This window comes from Lathyrus oleraceus, chromosome 5, assembly GCF_024323335.1.
Source record: "Lathyrus oleraceus cultivar Zhongwan6 chromosome 5, CAAS_Psat_ZW6_1.0, whole genome shotgun sequence".
NCBI lineage: Eukaryota > Viridiplantae > Streptophyta > Magnoliopsida > Fabales > Fabaceae > Lathyrus > Lathyrus oleraceus.
This window is the reverse complement of record NC_066583.1, coordinates 103,841,487-103,853,833: the sequence shown is the minus strand read 5'-3', so window position 1 is coordinate 103,853,833 and position 12,347 is coordinate 103,841,487. Positions and strand designations below refer to the sequence as shown.

Here is a 12,347-nt window from a genome sequence, read left to right as displayed (position 1 = left end):
TAAAGAGAAATTAAGACTCATATTTTTTTTGTCTGAGGTCGGCTTTTTAAAATTACAAAAATGATATGTTTATATTTAGTTATATACCTACATTGTAGATATTGTGTAAAAAGACTGATTTTTTTTTGTAATTCATTAAATAAATTGGGGCAACTTGGTCATTTGCATTTGGGTTTTAGGTTAACTCAAACAAACAACCCAAATGCCCCAGTCTACAACGCTGAAGTTCTACAACACCTCTCTCAAAAAGTGGTAAACACCACTAAGGTTCTCTCTCCGTCCCACTATCCCCGTCTCCGTCTCACCATCTTCTTCCTCGTCTCCGTCCCACCGTCTCTCCATCCACCATGCTGAAGTTGTCCCACCGTCTCTCTATAACATTGAAGTCGTCTCTTCGTCTTCATCTTATTCGTCTCACCGTCTCTCCATCCACGAACAACGAAACTCTCTCACTTATCACCAAACGAAGAAAACAACTTCTCTCTCAAGGTTAAATGTTCTTTTTCCCTTTATTTTTTTGTTGAATCTGTTGTTCAAAGAGGGGAAATTGAAAGACGATTAAAGTTTTAGGGTTTATTCCTTTTAGATTAAGGTAATAAAATTTTCAATCCCACGGTTGTTGTACTGATTGTGTTTTTCTTTGATTTTGTTTTGTTATTAGGTTGAGTGCTTTATTGCTGAAACTATGGCACCATCAAAAAATGATTATGAAACTGAAGTAAGAAATAGGCATAAGTTTAAATTTTTATTTGTTATGTTATTCTAGTTGGTTTGTGTCTAAAATTAATCAAGTTTTTTCATGAATTTAAGGTACGAATGAGACATAGCTGTATCCTGGTGAATTTGAGCAGCATCAATGAAAAGTTAACCGCAACTTAACGTGCTCACATCGAATGCACCCCATTCAAATGGGCGATGGGTATTTCTAACAGCTTATCAATCTCAGGTGGTTTATTATGGGAGTTAGTAAGTAGATGGAACATATGTAGTAGGGGATTTAGGGTTAGGGATATGATAGTTTCCTTTACTCCAGTTGATGTTTCTTTTGTTCTTGGATTGTCTATTATTGGTAAGTCTCTAGTAGTAGAAGAAGATCAATAATGTTCAAGATGATCGACAACTTGCGAACTTTATCACTGAAGATGAAGTAGGAACTTTTGCTGGAGATGTTGGACATAACACTCCACTTAATGATGATGCCAATGTTGCGGAAAACCAATCAAAGTCTAAATCCAACATGGCTACAAGAATGATGAAGAAACCAATGAAACATGGAAAAAGAACTAGAATAAATTTGTAAATCATTAGTGTTGTAGTGTAGAATTTGTGTAATATGTATTGCAGAATTTGTACCAATTATGACGCGTTGTAGTGCAGAATTTGGCACAATATTGACAATTTGTGGTTGTATTTTGTTTATGTGCACAATGCCTTGATTATGTTATAGTTTATTTTGTAGTTAATGTGTTGAGTATGTTATAGTTCATTATGTTGTTAATGTGTTATAGTGAATATTGTTCCATCAATGTATTAACCAAGTATGATTTAACAATTTCCCTTGTCTTGAAGTCTGGAACTGTATTAACCAAAATTAAACTTCCATCAATCAACTTCATGAAATGTATTAACCAAGTCAGAGACTGTAATTTCCCTTGTTTTGAAGTTTGGGACTACATTAACCAAAATTAAACTTCTATTAACCAACTTCATGAAATGTATTAACCAAGTTTGAGACTGCAATTTCCCTTGTTTTAAAGTATGGGATTGCATTAACCAAAGTTAAACTTTCATTAACCAAATTCATGAAATGCATTAACCAAGTCTGGGACTGCAATTTCCCTTGTTTTAAAGTTTGGGACTGCATTAACCAAAGTTAAACTTCCATTAACCAACTTCATGAAATGTATTAACCAAGTCTGGGACTGCAATTTCCCTTGTTTTGAAGTCTGGTACTACATTAACTGAGGTTAAACTTCCATTAACCAACTTCATGCAATGTATTAACCAAGTTTGAGACTGCAATTTCCCTTGTTTTGAAGTCTGGTACTACATTAATCAAGGTTAAACTTCCATTAACCAACTTCATGCAATGTATTAACCAAGTCTGGGACTGCAATTTGCCTTGTTTTGAAGTTTGGTACTACATTAACCGAAGTTAAACTTCCATTAACCAACTTCGTGCAATGAATTAACCAAGTATGGGATTGCAATTTCCCTTGTTTTGAAGTCTGAGACTACATTAACCAAAGTTAAACTTCCATTAACCAACTTCATGAAATGTATTAACCAAGTCTGGGACTACAATTTCTCTTGTTTCGAAGTCTGACACTATATTAACCAACTTCATGTTTTTTTTTAATGTTTGGATACGAAGTAATTGCATTAACAAAATATTTTATATATTAGATACACCAACAAAGTTTAGTACAATTTCGATTATGGCAAGAGTCAATTTACAATACTGCAACATTTATAATTTGAATTATGACAAAAGTCAATTTACAATCATGCAACATTCCACCCGAATATTCCACCTGAATAACCTGCACCACCAAATGTAACTATTGTTAGTGTATGTAATGTTTTGAACAAGATTAAAAGAAATGTTTGAACATCATACCTTCATGTCAAATTTATCAAAATAGTATATATATGTGACAATCTACACATGCCACTAGTCAATAACCAAAAATTCCCAAAATCATCATAAATTTGTACAAACTTGAGAGGAACCCATCAAAGGTGTTTCACATGTTGTCAAAAGTTCCATGAATGATGTATAATTTCCAACATGTACAATAACATACAAAAATCTAAAATATGACATACATAAAATCAAACATAATAAATTAGTAGTTTAATGAGTACACTTAATTTATCCTGAACAACTACATATGTTTTCCGCAACTCGTACATACGAATTTCTCAAATTTAAAACACAATAAATTATTTAAATGGTAAATGTGAATTCAAACATTATTTAATACAATCTTATAATATACACAATACTTGAATCTAAGCAATGCCCTCCACTAACAACCTCATAAGATGATTCTAGACAAATATTACTTCCAAACTGATTTCCCACCATTCCAATATATGCACTCCTACACATTTAAGAAAAAAAATGTTAGATTATATATATATATATATATATATATATATATATATATATATATATATATATATATATATATATATATATATATATATATATATATATATATATATATATATATATATATATATATATATATATATATATATATATATATATATATATATATATATATATATATATATATATATATATATATATATATATATATATATATATATATATATATATATATATATATATATATATATATATATATATATATATATATATATATATATATATACACACACACACACACACATTTAAGATATCATTTATGAATGAAAGTAGACATGTTGTAGTAAGCTCAATGTGATCACTTTTTTTGTTCGCTTCCTTGACCTCTTAGCAATGGTTTCAACGACAAATGTTTTCCTTTTAGATGGAGGACGACATTTGCGTTTGACATGTTTTGGACTGCGAATTCTATTACTGTTGATTCGATTAAAATCATCATTGAGGTTTTCTTCAATAAGTGCACTATCCTTTGTGGACATATTAGAGCTAAACAAATTTAATGTTTCATGGAGGTCTTCGGTAGTCTCTTCTCATGAGAATGGTTAGATTCAAATTGTGTAATGTACCATAAACCGACTTGTTTCAATTTAATATTAATCTTGGCAAGACAATTTTTCGCTCTAGATGGTAGTGTCTTTAACGTGCATGAAATTTTTGAAATGTTAGACCCCTCTCTTGAACATGAAAGTATTAGGTAGTTGACCTCTCTCTTATCTCCTTTTTTTGAGGATCTAATCCTCCATCCAAATCCCTTTTTTAAAGCATACTCTTGATAATATATTTTAACTTCTTCTAAACAAGAAAAACACATCCCAATTGCAGGAACCCAAAGTAAGTCATCATCATCACCACCACAATCACCGTGATCAACTTCTATATCTTCCCCTTGACTACTACAACATTCTATAAAAACGCTTGAACTGTCCACTATGACACAAAAACTGCACAAAAAATATCAATGTTATGTATAATCTAAATTTATAACAACGTTGGTTAATAGCATTCAAAATTATGGTTAATGTTGTCTATAACTTGGTTAATAAACAACCAGACATGTGAGCATGTTTATAACATTGTTTATTATAAAGTTGGTTATTGATGTGACATAAATTGGTTAATACAGTTCCCAAAATGGTTAACGAACCAACATGAGTAAATATATGAAATCAAATCGTTTCGCAGTAAATAAACATGGTTAACGGTGTGAACAAAGTAGATGAATATTGTTTAGAACATAGTTAATGAACAAACGTGAATAAAAATATGAAATCTATAACAGTAAACAAAGTTGGTTAGTATTGTGTTAAATCTAGAAACATATGAGCAATCGTGAACAAACATATGATCTAAAAGAAGAATATTGATATTATCGGATGAATCTATAATGATATCTAGAAACTTATTGAGTTATATCTTCATCTTCATCACATAATGCTTCTAAATAAATTTCTTTTTTTCTTGATAAACTATGTATTTGATTGGGTATGGTTGTAGATGTAAAGAAAAGAATAGTTGAAGAGATAAGAAATGATGCGGAAAGAGAAAGAAGAAGAAAAAATGGATATATTGGCTGATGATATGTGGTTGTTGTTAGTAGAGAGAAACAACAAGTGATGTGAATATAACACACATATAATAACACAAAGATAAACAGCACGTGGTGTGAATATGACCCACCTATCATTTCTGTTTATTATTTAAGTAGTAGAATGACACTGTTCATACGATGTAGTGTATGAATCAAGTTTAAGAATATCAAAACTGTTAAAACTATTCAATGACTTAAATAGATATAATGAGTATTGAACCTAAGTGAGTTATTATATTTGACAGAATTTAGTTGTATTTTGACACTGAATGAGAGTTGTATTTTGGTCATAATGTATATTGAACAAAGTGAGTCATATTTTGATCATAATAGATATTGAATAGAAGTGAGTTGTATTTTAGTCATAATGAACAGAAGTAAGTTTAAAGATTTGTGTGTTTGGGTTATCTATTAAGCATTTATATACAAATATAGAAGACTAACATCAAACAAAATAAATTTAGATAAATTTATAATAATAAAAAAATAAATAATAAATAAATAAATAAATTAAAGTAATCGAAAAGATACTTTGTAATCTTTTTCTCCAAATAAAATAAATATTAACATTGAAAACAAATGTTAATACCGATATTACAATATAAATTTAATCAAAGAATGTGATTTGACGAAATTGATACGTTAGGTTGGTTTTTTTGTTGGGCCAAAATAACGAAATGGGCTTAATTGGGCCTCAAAAAATAAAACCATATAATACGCAAGAATCAAAAGATATTCCAAGTTACTAAGAAGAAGTTAGTTAAACTTCAAGTAGAGCTTTAGGAACAGAAATAGAAATAGAAAAATAGGGTTTGCAAAATTGAATTGGGGATTCAAAGGGGTTTAGGGTTGATGAACAGTAGAATGAATTTCAAGATGGATTCTTCTGATAAAGCCAAACTCTTCGTTGGTGGCATTTCTCGAGACACTACTGAAGATATTCTCAAACACTATTTCGCTAAATACGGCGACGTTTTGTATTCCACCATCTCTTTCGACCGCGCTACTCGAATCCCTAGAGGTTTCGGATTCGTTACGTTCGCCGATATCGTTTCAGCTGAAAAAGCGCTTCAAGACACCCATGCTATTCTTGGAAGAAAGGTTAGTTTTTTCTTTGTTTTTTTTTCTTCCTTTTTTTGCCCTAATTGTTTGTTTTCACTGAAAAAGGAAAATATTGTTTAGTTTAGAAACTCAATTTACTAAATTTTTAATTTTTGAGTAAATAAAATGTTAATTTTGTTTTTGATGAGTTTGTTAATTGTTTGATTTATGGGTAGTTTTGTTTTTTGTTTATATAGGTAGAGGTGAGAAAAGCTATACCAAGAAGTGAACAGTTACAGCAAAATCAATTACAGAGTAGAGGGGGGAGTGGCTATGGTAATTATGAATGTAACAGTGATCAGATTAGGACTAAGAAGATTTTTGTTGGAGGTTTACCTGCTAATATATCTGTGGAGGAGTTTAAGAGATACTTTGAGGGGTTTGGTACGATAACTGATGTGGTGGTTATGCAGGATAGTGTAACTCATAGGCCGAGGGGGTTTGGGTTTATCACTTTTGAGTCGGAAGAATCAGTGCGAAGTGTTACGGTGAAAAGTTTTCATGACTTGAATGGTAGGCTGGTGGAGGTTAAGAGGGCTGTTCCGAGGGAGGGGAACGTTGGTAACGATCGTTTTAGCGGTAAAATAAGGTATAAGATTGATAGAGGAGCTGCTGAGATGTTTCCTCATTCTAGTCCTGGCAACATGCTTCCTGGATTTTCTCCTTTACCTTGGTATCCTAGTGATGTGGGATATGGGTATGGATCAAATGCTGCCTATGGGTGCTGGTATCCTATGGGTGGGTATGGGGGGAACGGATATGTAGCTCCGTCTGATGTTTATCGGAACTTCTGGTACGGGCAAATGGTAACTGGTCATCAGGCGCCACCTTATGTTAATGCTATGCCTAGTATTGCGTATATGGGTGGTTGTGTTGGAATAGTTGGCAGTGGTGCTGAAAATTGGGGCTACAATGCCGTTCTTGAGTCCACAACTAATTATAAATTTGGCCAACCGTTAATCGCCAATGGATTTGTTCCATGCAATGTGCCATCGCTTCATGGTGTAAAGCAAGGTGTTGGCGCTTCAAGTTTTAAACAAAGCAATGGTGAAATTTCTAGCTGACAGACACCAAAGGTTGCTGTGCTGGGCCTTGATTCATGTAGGTAAATACTTGCTGACTGCTTCATCTGATCTGTTAAAGATCAGTATATTCTTTCCTAGATTGTGTAATAGCTAGTCGTTGGGCCTTTCTACGTGTCTCAAATCATGGTGTAGTTTAGCTACTTAACTTGTTTAATTATGGAGATTTATCAGTAGAGGATACTGGCATATGTAAAAATAGTTTCATGCAGATCATTTTATTCATGCTTCTTTTGTATAATTTCTTTTAGTTATGCACCAATTTAGTTTTACGGTGCCTATATTCCCCTTCTCTATAACATACTGTAGTTTCCCAATTCTTTGCACCCGACCCACAGGTTACGGAGCACATTGTTTTGCTGGCATTTCTAGCAAGTTGGAAATCCTATTATTTGCTTCATAGATTCAATTAGTACATGAAAATGTTTAGGTAGGTTTGAAGTTACCTTTTCTGTTCTTTCCTAGTAGATTTCAACTTGTGCACTGTTAATTTGCATTGTGCTGCTGTAATAGATTTTGTCACTTTTTCTAAGAGATTACTTAACCTTGGATTACATTAAGTTCCACTAAATTGAAATCACGCCTGAGTCAATTTAATGTGAAATTCACTAATTAATGTTCTCGTGGGTAGATATAATGCCAGATATTACAGCATTCAAAGTTGGAAGCTATATGAATTGTTTATCCAAACATATTTATTTTAAAAACCATATTAATATAAATAGCTACTCCCAGCATCCTTGGACCGCTATAATGAGAACAATCATTACTTGTCAATAATTTTCAATATTCAATTTTTCTATTTGATGGCCAAGACTTATTGTAGTTGCAATATTAGAGGGATCTGGATTTGTTTTCTATCTAATCAGCCAAAAAATAAAACAACGGTTGTATGTTCAGTTGCTATTATGATCTTGCGTAAATTTTTACAGTATTAAGTTTTAACGTTTTAATTACTTTTGTTTTTTACAAACGGTGTTGAATTACTTGAACTCTAGTAATGTCCAGTCGCCAATGTGAAATGCAAACGTATGACGGTCTATACAGACAATTTGGCAAAGAGATAGTTATTTTTTTTAGATAACAAAATTAATTCTTTTAAAGAGAATTTAGTTAACAAAATTAATTCTCTTAAAAATTATATTCTTTGTGAAAGATTTACCGTTGCTGATTGTTAAACAATCAAAAATGTCAAAGACGGTTTGATTGTCGGATTATAAAGTGGAGATCGTAAGTTTTATAAAAAAAATCTTTTTTCATTTATACTACCTTGCAACAATAAGCTACCTTATGAATTTGAAAATACTTTTTTTTAATGTGTTCATTTTAATTAGATTATTAATAAGAAGATATTATATTTTAAAATAAATAATTAAAATGGTAAGAAAATGAAATGCTGGTTGAAAATAATCAATTTAAAAAACTAATGTTTCCTATTTCACTGTCACAATTAAAATTAACACTAGTTTTATAAATAAGAAATATTTTACAGAGTAAATGGGTCCTCTATTAAAAATCCAGTTGCATTATACGCGTAAATTAACAATCAGTGGTTAAATTATGATTTAGTTATGTATGTTTAAGATTATTTTTTTAGTATTCAAATTTCTTGTTGTGCTTTGTCTCATTTTGAACTAAATAAGTAACTTAAGATGAAATCCATTTTATTTTTTTGGATTGGCAAAAGACAGAAACATGACTAGATTGTTATTGGGCCTCCGTTGAACTAAAAATATTCTTAGAGATTATTCAATATATTCCATGAATTAGTCATACACCTGACAAAATTTCAAAAATACTTAATAGATTTTGAAATTTTAAAATTTGGACGCAGCCCTCAAATATACAACAAACCTTAAAACACTTCATTGAAAATGTTAAGAAAAAGTTCCGATGATAAAATCTGAATTCTTCCTTGATAATACTACTTAACCACACTACAAACTCATGTTGATAGTACTTCTTAACCATCCCACAAACTCATCCTGATGTAATATGTAAAGATTTTCCGGATTTTGAAATCTAAAATATACTTTGTTACCACAAAATTTAAATCACAAACTAATCCCAATTTTTTCTTCTAAATTTTAAAATCTAGAATATACTTTGCTATCACAAAACCCGAAACATTTTCAAAGAAGAGATGAAGAAAACACAAATACTTGTTATCAAACACACAAAATAGGTAACATTACATAGATCTTAGTTAAAAATTTTAACATGGCATTTCCTGATCAAGAGATGTTTAAGGACTTTTTAACATCTTTAGAATATCATTTGTCGATCTCGCTAATATGCTTTCATCTCGATCAGACTCATTGTTGCATAATTGTGAAACGTACACCACACATCTTAAATCTTAATATGTCTTCAACTCAAACTTGTTGAACTTCACTTATCCTTCGTTATCAATCGAGGGTGAAAGACACTCGATCTTAACCACTCTTCGATTGTCTGCAGAATAATTTATTATAGTTTTTCAGACATCCATTATGTTTTCCAACATCACATTAGGTTTAACCATTTTCCGATCTTCACCTTTAATTTATTTGGTCTCCATTGCAGGCTTAAGTCTATTTCTCACATTTTTTTGTTATATGATACCTACATAGTAAATCATATGTTGTAAGAAACACCTTTACAACCTAATTCATCAGTGTGGTACTGTGATCGGTTACAATCACTGGTGGCATGTTTTTTTGGTCTTTCAACTGTTTAATGTGAAATTTAGTAAACAAACGCTAGTCTTTATTAAAGGTTACTTGCAGGATCGACCAGATAATCATAGGACATATTGCTAAAAGTTTTCTAAAGTTTTGTGTAGAAATGTAAAGGATTTCGACTTAGTCGAAATCTGTAAGTAAAATAGATTAAAAGGGTAAATTGTCTAGAAATGTAAAGAATTTAGACAATGATAAAAAGATAAAAAGTTTGTAAAAAGACAATGTAAAGTGACCATAAATTAACAGAAGAATGAAAGCAACACCTCTAAATCCTAACACTAGAGCTCCTATTTATACTAAATGTAGAATACCTACTTGTAACATTATCCTTTTCAGCAATTGACACGTAATTCTTGCATGTTTTTCGCTTCTGAAATGTCTTCCATGTATCTCTTTAGATAAGACTGAAAAATAGTTACTTGTTTTTGAAAATATTCCTTCGCGCTAACCATTTTTGGTTAACGTGTCTTGTTGATTGCTAACATCGAAAACATGAACAATGTCGTCGCCAAAATGTTGGATGAAAATCCCTTTTCAAAAAAAATATCAAGTCTCAATCTTTATCCTACGCCTGGGACTTCAATTGGAAATTATGTGTCGAAAATGATCTTTTAGACTTCTAACTTTTCCAAGTCTTTTCATTTTGCTGAATTTGACCTTGTCGAAAATCCTAGCTAACAATTTGCCTCCCAAAAATGGCTCTTTCGATTAACAAAAGATAGGGGCGCTTTTTAACTTTCCTCGATATTATTCCACCTAGTGGAATGACGTCATGGACATCATGACCTTTCCATCAACCGTCACCTCGAAAACGTGCATTTTCCCATAATCCCATAACTTTCTATCATGGCTCAGCTCTTTTAGGACGATGTGGCTATGCACACGAAATCGTTTCCGTTTCGCCTATAACCTTATGGAATGTGTCATAAAGTTTAGCGTTGTCATTCAATAGCAAAATTGAAGACTATTTTCTCCCACACTATAAATATTTCTTCTTCTCTTTTCCGCTCATTGCTACCCAGAAATCTCTTTTAAAAAAAAAATCTTCTCCGAGTATCAGATTCCTTTCTTTATACAATGGCGTCTAAAGTAAAAACCTCAAAAGAATCCAAGGTTCCTCTACCTCTAGCTACCAGATTACAATCTTCCATCCTTGTTGGAAATCAAGAGTACGTTATAGAACTACCAAATCAAGAAGAGAAGCTTTGTATCTTCAAGTCTCAGGTACTGATCCATTATTCTATTGTTGGTAAAACTCATGCATTTATGGGCCAAATGTTAGACCCCACCGTGTATATTGTTAAGCTTAGGGAATATTTTTCTTCTTATCACAGAACCAAACCCATAGTTAGCATTAAGAAACCCATAGATCTAGAGTACATGACTGCTCCTCTTCGTGTTTTTTGTTCTGCCTCCTCTCTCAAAAGAAATGAGGATTATATCCTTTGGTTGAATAAAATCAAAATATAAATGGGTGAAACCTAGAAATCTAAGGGAATTTATGATTTAAATTCAGTTGCCAAGGGTTGGTCATCTTTATTGGCAAAACATGTTTGTCACAACCTTGTATTTCTGGGAGAGTAACACTAACACCTTCTAACTTCCTTGTGGAATGGTTACCCCCACCCTTTTCAACATAACGACCATTACTGACCTTCGCCTAACTGGTGATAGCTTCGACCCTAATGAAAAAGATGAGGATACCATATATTTCAACACTAGATGTGCCAGCTTTACAAATACATTGAAGACCATCATGACACTAATACCGACGAAGTGTCTGATGAAAAACACATTGCTTTTTTAGCATTATGGTTGTCGAGATGCATCAGATGCTGCAAATCCTTAAAGGTAGCCAATAGATACTTGACCATGGTCTTAGCCAATTGATATTAGGGTCCCTTTATGAATCTTTAGGTTTAGCTATTAAAACCCTGGAAAATCTTCAACCTAAAGATAACATATTGCTGGTTGGACCCTATTGGTTGCTCCATCTTTGGATAAATTCCATGTTTGAACCTTCCTTGGATGTTGAAAAACCCAATGACGCGGATGAAGACATTAAAAATAGACGTGTCGAAGGTCTTTGACTTGCTCGAATAACCCCAGTTGATGGGCATCGAACAGATAAGGAAGCTTTTTCATAATACTTTATGATGTTTGCTAATATAAGTCATGGTCCTGAATGGTTCACTAGATAATTTCCTACTACTAGCGAATAGAAGACTGGATCGAAGAAGGTATGAGAAGCTTTCCTTACTCCAAAGCTTCTTATGACCAAACTTGGGACTTCTAAAGAAAGCGTGAAGATATTGTGCTACCAACCCAATTTGGTGTCATGCCAATTTGGAGTTAGCCAAATTGTGCCCAAGTCCTTCTTTAATCACTAGAGTGAACTCTGCCTTTGCACTGTCCACTACTTAGAGAATGACTACCTTCAACATTTTTCTCGACATGTTGTTGACCATGTTGTACTCACACCGTTTCTTTTCAAACAACCTTCTATTGCACCAGAGAATTTGACACTTGGTGGAGATCCTACCATGCAAAATAATTTCTTGAGGTTGAAACATTGTCTCAATATTTAACAAACGCTTTCTCTTCCTTGCAGAAGAAGTTCCACAAAGGTAGAGACAAACACATCAAAGAGATCCAGGCTTTCCAATGCTAATTTG

At 32.3% G+C, this 12,347-nt stretch overlaps 1 protein-coding gene and 1 long non-coding RNA gene across 2 annotated transcripts; both read left to right on the top strand.

Moving 5' to 3' along the window:
• Positions 1-231: 231 nt before the first annotated feature.
• Positions 232-1,366, top strand: LOC127086705 (uncharacterized). The gene is made up of 3 exons (XR_007789550.1): positions 232-489; positions 662-718; positions 811-1,366. It is a non-coding gene; the product is annotated as an uncharacterized LOC127086705 (long non-coding RNA).
• Positions 1,367-5,505: 4,139 nt separating this feature from the next.
• LOC127087980 (RNA-binding protein 1) lies at positions 5,506-7,190 on the top strand. The gene is made up of 2 exons (XM_051028896.1): positions 5,506-5,867; positions 6,065-7,190. The coding sequence occupies exons 1-2, from the start codon at positions 5,619-5,621 to the stop codon at positions 6,929-6,931; spliced, it is 1,116 nt and encodes a 371-aa protein (XP_050884853.1). The 5' UTR covers positions 5,506-5,618; the 3' UTR covers positions 6,932-7,190.
• Positions 7,191-12,347: the final 5,157 nt, after the last annotated feature.

Excerpts from the sequence above, each read along its gene's own strand:
- LOC127087980 (XM_051028896.1), top strand. The coding sequence starts at position 5,619 with ATGAACAGTAGAATGAATTTCAAGATGGATTCTTCTGATAAAGCCAAA. Across the intron at positions 5,868-6,064 it reads ATGCTATTCTTGGAAGAAAG|GTAGAGGTGAGAAAAGCTAT; the intron begins GTTAGTTTTTTC and ends TTGTTTATATAG.